The 12,500-nt window shown below is 40.4% G+C and overlaps 3 protein-coding genes across 3 annotated transcripts in view; 1 reads left to right on the top strand and 2 right to left on the bottom strand.

Annotated features, from left to right (window-relative positions):
• LOC138029869 (protoporphyrinogen oxidase-like) overlaps positions 1-2,325 on the top strand; it is a 7,594-nt gene extending 5,269 nt beyond the window's left edge. The window contains exons 3-5 of the mRNA XM_068877701.1: positions 176-329; positions 732-1,219; positions 1,983-2,325. Of these exons, the coding sequence (XP_068733802.1) occupies positions 176-329; positions 732-1,219; positions 1,983-2,309 (969 nt within the window). The 3' untranslated portion in view covers positions 2,310-2,325. The remainder of the gene's footprint in view (positions 1-175; positions 330-731; positions 1,220-1,982) is intronic.
• A 1,436-nt stretch (positions 2,326-3,761) lies between these two features.
• On the bottom strand, positions 3,762-11,473 carry LOC138029877 (ras-related protein Rap-2c-like). Its single transcript, XM_068877720.1, has 4 exons — positions 9,562-11,473; positions 8,437-8,493; positions 6,037-6,110; positions 3,762-4,737 (listed from the first exon to the last, which is right to left on the bottom strand). The coding sequence occupies exons 1-4, from the start codon at positions 10,019-10,021 to the stop codon at positions 4,369-4,371; spliced, it is 960 nt and encodes a 319-aa protein (XP_068733821.1). The 5' UTR covers positions 10,022-11,473; the 3' UTR covers positions 3,762-4,368.
• A 454-nt stretch (positions 11,474-11,927) lies between these two features.
• LOC138029858 (sortilin-related receptor-like) overlaps positions 11,928-12,500 on the bottom strand; it is a 139,973-nt gene continuing 139,400 nt past the window's right edge. The window contains exon 53 of the mRNA XM_068877675.1: positions 11,928-12,500. This exon is cut by the window's right edge and continues 1,790 nt beyond it. The gene's annotated coding sequence lies outside the window, so the exon portion shown is untranslated.

Here is a 12,500-nt window from a genome sequence, read left to right on the forward strand (position 1 = left end):
TTAAAGAATAATTGTTAATTATTTCACAGAATGACCAGTTTCCACTGTATGAAAAAAAAAAAGGCATGCTTTAGGTTAAGAGCTTTCCTCTCAGTCAAATTATTATTTCTAATGGCTCATACATGATGTATATAAATACATAGAAAATGCTCCATGTATTTTGTTTCTTTGGAAGGTAGCAGACTACTTTGCTGATCCATTTTGCAGAGGGATTTTTGCTGGTGATGCTCGTTTATTGAGCTTCAAATCTTGTTTTCCTCCTTTATATGAGCTGGAAAAGGAACATGGTTCCATAACAAGAGGTGTGCTGAAAAGCAGTTTGAAAGCAGGTAAGTAGTTCTCATCAAGTAGTTTCATTAATATCTAAAATGTTGTATGCAAACCAATGGGGGCTTACCAGTATCTGGAGTACGCAGTGACTTAGTCTTGCCACACCCCTTGGACAGGAAACTACATTGTATTCCATTGCAGGATTACGAGGAGGATCTAAGGTCAAGTCGCAGAGGCATAGTGGTGAAGTGGTTAGCATAATACCTGAGCCTCCTCATCTCAGGGGTGTTCCTGGAGGCCTGTCTCTGTCCCTAAAACCAGGTTGATTCCTTTATGGTAACGCTGAAATGAACACCCATCCTGATCTTAACCTTAAACTAAGATAAGGTTTTGCTGTGTAGCAATCAGTGATCAGTCGTGTACAGCACCATTATCACCTGATTTTGATTTTTCAACCTCAGCTTACCCTGACGCTTCTGTCCAAAGCACCTTAGGATCAAAAGCTAAGAAAGAACATTGGAGCACGTGGTCCCTAAAAGGCGGTTTACAGACCCTATCTGATAAGTTACTAGAAGTTCTACAGAAAAAGGGAGTTGATTTCAAACTCAAGTCTCCTTGTACCTCAATCGACTTTGATTCTTGCGGCAAACTAATGGTCACTTCGCCAAAATACCAGATCAGAGTGGATCATGTTATAAGTGGATTACCTGCACATGAATTGGCAATGGTGCTTCCAAAGGCCTGGGAACCACTTGCCAATGACCTGGCAAACATACAGGCAGTGACAGTGGCAGTGGTAAACCTAGAATACGAAGGCAATGTTGTGCCTGTCGATGGATTTGGATTTTTAGTGCCTTCTTCTGATTCAATCCAAGTTCTTGGGATTATCTTTGACTCTTGTGCCTTTCCTGAAAACAACAGACTGGGAGGAGCAACAACGAGACTAACTGTAAGTTTTATACCAAGCAAGATAAGCCCTTTTGGGCTCACTTGTACTTGTAGAGGGTAACCCCCCCCCCCCCCCCCCCATCCCATATAAAAAGGACCGGGGTGCTCGTCGAAAATTTTGAAAAGAACCCCGAAGAGGTACCAAGGTCCTGTCTTGTGGGCATGGCATGAAATTTTCTTCACCCCTAAGAGGTACCAAATTATTGGTTTTAATTAGACAAAATTCAAAAATAGTTAATTATCAAATGTCTCCTGTCATAATTTTTGAGCTCAGTACCCTAAAAGGTACCGCTAAAGCTTCTGATGTGGACTTTTTGAGGCTGACCACCCCAAGAGGTACCAAAAACTAACCCCTAAAAGGTACGATGAGCACCCCTGTCCTTTTTATATGGGGGCCCCCTGCCCCCAGGGGCTAAAATGTTTCTCCCTATGTAACTTAATATGATCATTTTTACTTGTGCTTAGTGTATTATTGAGTGTAAAGGGTGTGTATCAAGTCCACTGGGGAACATCGATGCTGGCGCTTCTTATAGGAGAAACAGATAAGGAATTGGTATCAACTGGGTTTAGATACTACGTTGACCAAAGCCCATCCATAGCCAACATCCATAGCCCATCCATAGCCAACATTTCGAGCATTGAAATCTTCCCCAATTATACTGTAAGTTGCATCATTGTGTTGGAGACAAAATGGACTGACACCATAATGCTGTGTACCAGTCATTTTTCTCCTAAGGAGCATTTCAAATTTGCTGTATTTTCAGGTCATGATGGGAGGTCACTGGTTCCATTCCCTATTTGGTCAACCCGACTCCGTCGACCCAAAACATCTACAAGATGTTGCTATAGAAACAGCAGAAAAGACACTTGGTATCCGAACCAAGCCAACAGCCTGTTTGACAAACATTCTGCGTGACTGCATCACGCAATATACCATCGGACATGGCGATCGTCTTGAAAGTATTTTTCGGTTCATAGAGCAACACAAATTGCCGCTAACTTTGATCGGTGCATCATATAATGGAGTTAGTGTGAACGATTGTATTTACAAAACACAGCTCGCGGTTGATCACATTTTCCAAACCAAATAAAAACATTTTCGGTCAACCAAGTTGATTTATTTCCTTAGGCACAGTGCAGAGTTTGAGCCCTATCATCCCATAAATAGCTTGTGGAAAGAATCTCTAATCTTTCTAACGCCATCTTAATTTTACCCACGATACTGAACCGGTCTCCATGTAAGGGCATGTAAACCTATTAGTGCGGGCGGTCACATGATTTTTCGTGCAATTTAGAATAAATAAGCGCGAGCAATTGTTTCCAAAGACCAGCAGAATTATGGCTGTTGCAATTTGTAGTACTTGAAGAAAATTACAAGTTCTTGTTTATTCCTAATTGAAATGAATGGGGTTTCAAAAAAGAAGTCTCCACGGAATCGCTGCTTCTGTATCTCACTGAAACATGGAAAAAGGCGACACTGGCCATAAAGTTGGCGTTTTGTTCGTCGATTTCAAAAAGCATTTGACACTGTCGACCATAACATTCTAAAATACAAAGAAATGGACAAAATTGAAAAACGCACGTGCGGGGCGTGCAAAGCTATTGTTTTTGCCCACTGAATAAGCAAATTTGTGACGTTCTTGTTGCCGTCGCCGTTGTCGTTGCTTAAGCTCCCTATTTCACTCACGTGATCAACAGCCATGTTTTTCAACGAAAACAAAAGAAAACTTTTGCGTAATAATACAGTTGAATTCCCGGAGGATTTGGACGGGGCTCCAACATGGCCGCCGTTTCTTTGTTTAGGGGCTCCAACATTCTCTATTTTCGAATTCCCCATAATACACTTTGTTTGCCCCCCAAATTTTGCATAAACTATTGTTTTCAAATGCTCTTGGGGACACTGCATATTCCCAAGAGCATTTGAAAACAATGGTTTATGCAAAATTTGGGGGGCAAACAAAGTGTATTATGGGGAATTCGAAAATAGAGAATGCCGGCCGTGACGTCATCTGAAAACCGAGAATTATTCTGGCGTGGTCATTGCCATGGCCGGCCGTTGTCATTTCTTAAATTCCTCTGAATGGATCGCACCGTAAAACGAAAGGTAAGTTGGAATATGTTAAGTAGACAGTTAGGGGCGCGAAAAATTCCGTCCAACTGAACAGGCGTTTTCATCTTTTTGTACACCCGGAGAAGAAGCGAATTTTAAAGGAGCCGGAACTTCGAGTGGTTTATTTACGCGTGGACCACCCATCTCTTTGTAGTTGTGCACTCAACGTCCATTCTCTCTCGAATTTAAAGTATTGGAATTAAAACTCGCGATGGTTGGGGCTATCTTTGAAGCAGGTACAGTTCGACCGCTTATGTCGAGAAGTCCCTTTCCATGTAACTAAATTGTTGTTCCTTTTGTATCGTCATGTTTACAAGAAGCTGACGTAATTCCTTGATTGGCGCGAAAATTTTGCCTGTGTTGGCCCTGTTACCGCTCGTCGAGAGAACCCCTGGGCGCGGTTGTTCAAAAGCCGGTTAACGCTAATCTCAGATTAAAAATTAACGAAGGAGTTTATTTCTTTACTCCCAAGTGCTGTTCAAAGCCAAAATTCGGCAAAACTTTACATTAGAAGAAGTCGTTCTTGAAAAACAAAAATAAGCAAAAGAAACTTTCACCGAAAAGTTAAAACTTAAAACAAAAGATTACGCTAATCCTGGATTAAGTTAATCGGTTTTCGAACAACCGGGCCCTGGGTCTTATGTCTGCGCATGATCCGACGAGGGTAGCTCTTCTCTTTCACGGCTAAAAAAAAAAAAGGACAGCCTTGGGCCCAATTGTTCAAAATCCTGTATTATTCTCGAAGTGTGTTAATTTGAAGGCGTTGTAGAGATAGTTCTTCCAAATGCCCGGTCTGGTCAGTTCTGTCAATGGAAAGTGTCCCTAGACTTTGGCTTTCATGCAGAATAAAAATGTTATGGCTTTCTCGACTTTGGAGATCCAAACCTGGGATGGTATTTAATGCCGCATTAGTGTTAAACAGCGTTTGAACGACTGGACGGAGTCAAGATTCTTGAAAATCAAAAAGTCGCGTGAGTCACATTTCAAAGCCGAATTTACACAGAACGGAAAGCGCCTTAACAGCTCACTGAGTTTGAAGTTTATCTCGAAAAAAAGTTCTTGAGCGAGTTCATGGGTCCATTTGTCCTCCTATTCAACTGAAACAGTCTCAACTGTCGCACAGCATCCTGGAAAACGACCTTTACGTTGATATTGTTAGCTGCAGATGTCTCGTGAAAAAAGCACTCGTGTTTCGAAGCAAACTCCAACGCTTCTGTGTTCGAAACTGACCTAGAATGATTCAGGTCTACTTTATTTCCCACAAGCACGATGGCAGTGTGTTGGCCTCGCTGTTTCTTTAGTTCGCGGATAAGCTTGATGAGTTGTTTTGCCGTCTGAAATGTCCGTGGTTCATCAATGGCGTAAACAACGATGAAACCTTCGTTTTGGCTGAGATAAAAGGGCTCATTCTAAAAAAAGGCGAGAAGTAAGATAATATTACTTTAGCATTTTTTTCCCTTTAACTTTATTTAACTTATTTTGCCTATTTACAAAAGATATAAACGTAATAAACTAAACAGCAATCTCTACTAAAGGGTAAATGTAAATTAAAGAAAAGCTGAACTTAAATAATTGGCAAGAAGTTTGGATAATCTTTTTTTTTTCCACAATCATTTTTTACAAAAGGTTATTTTAAGTAGAAAAGTAAGAATAGTAGAGATTAAAGTGAAACAGTTTGACTAAGTACTGTCCAAAATTTATGGCCTCAAGAATTTTGATCAATAAATATCAAATGGAAAAATATATCTCTCTGAAATTAAACAATTCAAATTTGTTCAAGGAAAAATATTACTTAAGCATGAAAAAGTAGTTACATTAAGGGCGCGTTCGATTGACCCTATTCCGGAATAAGAATACATGGAGTGATGATGAAAAACGGTATGTTTGGCGCATTTCGAAGCAGCAAGGATAATAAAAATATGTTTAAAATAGCATTTTAGCAGATGTTTGACAATTTTAATGTGAATCGCCGTAAAAACGAAGGATTTCTTACTTATATTCCATGTATTCTTATTCCGGAATACGGTCAATCGAACGCCCCTTAAATACCATGGTGATTAGAAAAGTATACCCATGCAGAAGAAAATGGCGATCTTAAGCCTCAACCAATCATAGCAAGGTGCATAGAGTGTACCTATTATGTACCTTCAGGATCACTTGTAACCCTGAAAAAATATTAGGCCATTATAATTCCAATGTTTACCTCGAATGTTGAGTTTGTTTTCCTATAGAAAGTCCTTTCATCCATTTGCGCGAACACTTCATGAAGTGCTCAGTGCTAATTGGTCCATTACAGTATACTTCTATGCATCATTCTTTTGTTACAACGTGGTTATGTGCTGAGGACAATCTTTAGGTCAGACTGATACGGCTGCGGAAACTGTATTACCGTCACTTCTTTAGCTTCTCCAACCTCAAGCCCCTTGATCCACTCTGCGTTCACCCCAATTCAGATTCTACCATGCGCGCACTTGCCAAGCGCTAACCAATTGACAATACGTTCGGATTACTATTACCGTGAAGTTAACAAAGTTGTTCCTAGTGAACCGGTCTTTCGTCAAAGTAGGACGCTGCCAACTTGGACAACCTCGTTCCCAGGGTCTCTTATCTTAACGCCTGGGGAGATGAGAGACCCTGGGAACGAGGTTGCAACTTGGACTGTTTGGAAAGTTTACAGGTTCTTACACAACATAGCTATTGAGACTTACCGCACTCGCTGTATCAGTGATATGCAATACTGCGGGCTCCTCGTCAACTTCATAGCACATATCATACGTCAATTCTGTGGAGACAGGAGTGTAAAGATTCGATATCTGATGTTCTTAACTTAAACAAAAACCGCAGACGCGCCAAGGTACAAGGCAACTTCCTCTGCGGTCAAATTTATCCCGATCAACGTAATCTCCACGCCCCCAGTTGTTCGAAGGGTGGATAGCGCTAACTCCACTGGATAAATCATTATCCACTTGATAACTTAATTGGTTTTGCTATGGTTATCAGCTGGATAGTGATTTATCCACTGGATACCGTTATCCCTTTTGAACAACCGAGCACGAGAAATCGAACTCCAAGGTTAACACTATCGGGGACAACCAAATAAACTCGCTTGAAGTCTTCTTTTATTAAACACAGTAAATCGCTACGTGTTGCCCCTTATTTTGACCTCTCGACTTCCAGCTGCCATTTACGTAGTTTCGCTGAAGTCATTTCCCGTCAAACATCTTCCGGACAACATGTAAAAACTCAAAAACAGCTTGATAACCCTGAAATTGTCTGTCGTCCCCTTTTGCTCGCGATCTAATTTACTGACAAGAATAAATCAGCATATATATTTAAAGTTCGGGTTATAGATTAAAAACGGAGGATTGATCCTGATCGTGATTCTTGAATTGAATCCTAGAGTTGAAACTGATCTACCCTGGGTACCTGAGGTTTTTCTCGCGTGCGGCGGGAATTTTCGGTGTCGGCCGAAGGCCGTGATCCAAACTGATCGGCTCTCAACTAGCTTCAACTGAGTAGGTGGTAGAACACTGCACTGACTTCTCAGAGGTTATGGGTTCGAACTGATCCAGGCTAAGCCGCCAGGATTATTCACGTCCGTTTTAAGTTTGGTGCATGTTTTCGCCGTTTTCCTCCTGAACAATGTGAAATGACCAAAGTTGAGTCTACGTTAAAGCCTCAAATTTGGAGATTTCACGTCGTACCGCAAACTGAGCAGGGGCTAGGGACTTTTTAAGTCGTAGATCTTAAAAGATCGACAGTGACGTGGACGAAAACGTCACCTCAAAATAGAACTTTGCACTGTCGTATCTCTTTCGAGACTATTCCGTCTCGTTAATGTCTTGCAATGTGGGCGACGTATGCTAAAAATAAACTTTGTTGGTACGATCGGTTTCAGAGTCAAAAAAATAGAATGAAAGGTTTGTTTTTGTACGCTCACGTTTGCGTGAAAATCTCAAACTTGACGATTTCACATCGTTGTCATGGAGAGTACCGCAAACATATGTGCTAAAATGCGTGCTGCACGTGCAGTGAATGTATTTTTCCTCTTTAATAAATCAATTTAAACTGTAACAGCGCTCTCCAAATTTATCACTGAGGCGCTAACAGACCATATTCGTATTCTCAGTATTGGACTGGAGCTAGCTTGCATTTCCAGTCCAATACTGAGAATACGAATATGGTATATTTAATGAAACTGTATTATATTTAACTGTATTAACTGTATTATATTTTTACTGTATTATAGCTACTGTACTATAGCTATTGTATAACTACTAAAGGCTTTACCGTGTTTAAATAAAATAAGTAAGTTAGAAGTAAGTAGTAAGTAAAAAATGATATTCTTATTTAGGATGCGTTCGATTGATCTTATTCCAGAATAAGAATACGTCAAGTGATGATTTAAAAGGTATGTTTGGCGTTTTTAAGCAACAAGGACAATAAAAATGTATTTAAAATAGCATTTTAGCAAGTGTTTCACAATTTAAATTTGAATCTCCATAAAAACAAAGGATTTCTTACTTATATTCCATGAATTCCTATTCCGGAATACGGTCAATCGAACACACCCTTGAGGCGCGTTCGATTGACCCTATTCCGGAATAAGAATACGTGGAGTGATGATTTAAAACACCATGTGTGGCGTTTTGCAGAAACACAGATAATAAAGCTATGTTTAAAATAGCATTTTAGCAGATGTTTGACAATATTAATATGAATCTCAGCAAAAACGAAGGATTTCTAACCTCTATTCCATGTATTCCTATTCCGGAATACGGTCAATCGAACGCGCCCTTAGTGTCGTGGCCGTTGCCGAAGCCGTCGTAGTTTCAAATTCTCTCCCGTAAACTTGTCCGGCTATCAAACACGATCGAGTATGGTGCATATATGAGGCTATAGCAAGCCAAATGAAATAGCTCTAAGTCAAGCGGTGTTTGACACAGAGATACAGAAAGGCACAGAAAAGGACCTGTTTTCCGTTTTTTCTATCTACCATGTTTCAATGGTCTATTCGTACTCTTTGAAGAGAATTCCTTCGATCCGGGCCAGGAGACAACCAGATAACTGCTTCTGTATTCAGTCATCTCTCAATTAAGCAAACTTACCTAAAGTTGGATCGTACTCGTGGATGAATCTTCCTGTTGTAAATCGAACCAGGAGAGCTGCGAAATAAATTGACACGAAAAAAACATCCCATTTACTTTTGGCATAATACTCGGGGATACTCGAAAAAAAATTCGATTGCTCCTTTGCAATAGTCGGGAATCTACGACCATACGATTACTGGTTCGGATGCTCTGCCACGGAGTTTTTGGAGACGCCATCCTTTTTTCAAATTATTCAAAAAGTAAATAAACAAAAACTTTCGAGCAGATTTTTCTGGACCAATATCAGTGTCGACTCGACTGTCGTCGAGTGATTTTCATTTATTTTGCTTTCGCTTAATCGCAGGTCAACATCGGGCATATTGCACATAATTGTAGTGACTGAGTGCCATTTATTTAATTGCAATTGACACCCATCCGTTTTCAACGAAGGACTATGGTTTGTTCATGGGGAAAATAATCAAGCATCCATGTTAATCATCAAAACCTCGCGTGGAAAGCTGCGAAGGAGATTATTTATTTTCAAATGCATTAATCAAGATCTGTTTGTTTGTCGGTTTCCTGTGATCTCAATCTTCCGTGCCTTGCCCATCTTTCGACTCACTTAATTGGCTCGTGTTTGCATTCTAAAAAGTTAATTGACTTAATGAAGCTTGAACTTAATTGCCTTGCAGAGGCGGTGTTTCATAACAGTCCTGGCATTCGAGCAATTTCTTATCTTAAACCAACATCGTCAGAGAGAATAAAAATCAAACAACATGATGAGGACTGGATGTGGTTATGTAATCATCCGAATTGTTTCACCAAAGAATGCAATGTCCAACCAAGGCAATGGAGTGTGACATTACAACACTCGCTGCGAGATGTTGTAAACCCTCGCCAGCTATCAACATGACAATTGTCCAATTTAGAAATTTCAACGGTAAAGTTTAGCTCTTTATTCTAATCGTATCATTTGTTTCTGTTCTGATGATTAACACCTATAGGGTTCATGCAAATGACCTCAATGAAAGCTACTAAACAGCGCGTTCTACAATACCACTGCCTTATGTAACTTCTGAATCGACGCTGTGTTTACTCTGTCCTTTAGTGGTCAAGTGTACATAAACAAAAATATTTACCGACCTGACTTGCCAACACCTCCTTGGCCAAGAAGCACGATGTTGTAATCCCTGAAAGAACTGCTTCGTCTCTGAAGCGAGCTTGAAGAATTGCGTGCATTGGCAGGGCCGTTTGAGCCCTGAGGAACAAAGGGCTCACTGTCTCTTCTCTTTGGTCGGTGTTTGATTGGTTTTTTGTTCAAATTCGGCGAGTCAGGGGACCTAGGGCTCGGACATTTTGGAGAGGGACTATCGTAGAGTTCCAAACTTTGATATGATATGTCTCCGCTCGTCCTTCTATCTCCGAGAGTGAGTGGTGGAGGACTAAAACCACACTCGTGTTGATCTTTCTTGCGTCGAGCCTTTGACAGCCGGGGAGGATCTGTCGGCGGGATTATGCGATCCGCTTTAAACAGAACACCTCGTTGCTCCGAGAAATGCTGTTGGAGAACAACTGCTGGCGCTGAACCTCTTCTTCGAAGCATTGATTTTTGTTTGTTTGAGAAAACGAGAAATCGACTTAAAAACGTCGCTTTCGTTGCAAAATAGACTTATCACTGACGAAACTGAGTCTGTTTTCCTCGCCTCGTCCAAAAAGGAGCTTTCATTCAAAGTTTACATGTAGGTATGATAGCCGTAATTACTCTCTCTGAGTTACCAGACGTTATTGCCTCTCTGCTCTCGTGCTTCGGTCCGCAATGTGGTTGGGAACGATCTTTTCCCGTCTCGAGCAAATAAGCAAGCGAGTAGATGATCTGTTGATGTCCTTGCTCAATGAACTATAAAAATCATTTGATTAGCAGTGAGATATAGATTAAATGTCACTGACCCCAAGCGTTTGTGGATGACCGCCTACTATCTATCACGCTGAACTGCAAAATCTCTGCAAGAAAAACCCAGTCTAAAAATAACCGATGCAGAAAATAGATTGATTGCGTCTAAAAAGGGCGCGGCAACATTTCACCAGTGATATTTGTGGGGATGTCTTTCATTAAATTAAACATTTGCACCTAATTAACACGAAAAATAATTTTCCAAATCTCCTGAAAATCCTGAGCAAAATACGAGCAACAAGAAGACAATCAGTCCTTTTTGAGAATGAAATTAACAAGTTTTGAGTGCTGTAAATGTTGTCACTGGTCGAAGGCCAGAATCGTGTAAGAATGCAGATAGCCTTTATCATTACAACAAATTAGTAGGATTTAGCATTAGATCTGACAATTATTAAACTGATAACCAACAAAGGCGATCATCCGCCAGAACTACGATTTCACATCAGCAGCCACGTATTAAAGCCAACCTCGTTTCCAGGGTCTCTTTTAGATGACGACAATGGTGAGACCCTGTGAACGTTGGTTGGTCTTAAGGCAATGTTCATGTCTGCCTCCTCTTCAAAGCGAGTCTAAGCGTGAAGTTTTTGTAATGAAAATTAGTTTTCATTCATATGTAAAGTAGAATTACCATCACAAAAGCTTCTCACTTAGACTCGCTTTGAAGAAGAGGCAGACATGAACTCGGAAATGGCCTATTTTCGTTGATGTAGCAATTCGCCCCAAGATGTAACAGTGCTATTCTGCAAGAAGCTGCGAAGGTTACACACAGGTGCCATTGCCATCCAAGGACACACTTTGGCTGACTAAGAAAGATCATAAAAGATAATATGGGATCCCAAAATAGTCAAACCCACATTTAGTTATAGTTTAAAATTGATCCAATCTGGCTTAAAAAATGAGACCGCTTTTTAATATCTTTTGCCTGAGGATGCTGCACAAAACCAAAGACGTAAAAGTCAAGATAACTTCTGTATTGATGATAAAGATCTATTAATAGAAAGGCTGAAAAATAAACTTGAAATACTTTTTCATTGTGACGATTTCAGGCGATCATGTTTTTTCCATTATTTGTGATTTTTGTAACGTCTACTCTACAATCCCAATTTTAAACTGGTCTTTCCATAATACCCACCCCCCCCCCCCCCCCCCCCCCGCCCAAAAGTCAAAGTTGAACATGCTCAGCGCGCTTAAGTATTTCTTATCACATGACCTCATTTGGAGAGAGTGGAAGAGAAATGAGGTGGTAAAGGGCGAGAATGGCGCGTTTTGTTCTCACTTTCCGATAGTTTCGATTTATTTCTTCCACAGTATTCCTAAATGAAACGAGGGCCTGACCGCAGAATTACTCCCACTTCCACCCTGTAACAAATAAACAGGAGATTAAGAAAACAATACAGAAAGACGAAAAAAAAAAAAGAAAGTCCATGCGCCAACGCGCGGGTACATTTGAAATACAAAGCATTTGTCTAGTTCCGGCCATTAAATTGAGTAAAAATTATTTTCACCCGAAGTATTTTAATATTCAAAACTGTCAAGCATGTCAATTGCAAAACACAGCTGTTTTAAAATCGTGTTTTATTTTAATGGTCAGGTCACACTGTGGTCTGCATTGCGTGACCTATGGAAATAGCAGTCACACTGCTCGCTACATGGTGCCACTACAAGTCAATCACCTACCAAATACAAAATAGTAACGTTAACATGGGGCGACGAGTAGCCCTTACTTGGGCCGACATCCCTTTTAAAGGTCACAAAATAAAAACGCAGCAGTTAATTACTTGCAGTCAAAAATGCAAGAGTTCAAACCCTTAGGTAAACAAAGAGGTGACATTAAAATGAGAAACAATAAAGTAATGAGGCACATTAGAAAATTGACAGTGGCCAGAGAGAAAAATATGCCATCACTACACGTAAAGACTGCTACACTACTGTCATTAAGGCGTTCAAGCAACGACGACGGCTACGGCAATGTCGCAAAACTGGACAATCATTGGTTAAAAGGGGAAAAATAAACGTGCTGCACGCATTTATGCACATTTTTTGACGAAATCCACAAAACAATAACGGCAAATGACCACATTTCAGGTTTTGAAGACAACGTGAGCATACAATGAACCGTTACATTTTGAGG

The sequence above is a fragment of the Montipora capricornis genome, chromosome 13 (genome assembly GCF_036669925.1).
Source record: "Montipora capricornis isolate CH-2021 chromosome 13, ASM3666992v2, whole genome shotgun sequence".
NCBI classification, from domain to species: domain Eukaryota; kingdom Metazoa; phylum Cnidaria; class Anthozoa; order Scleractinia; family Acroporidae; genus Montipora; species Montipora capricornis.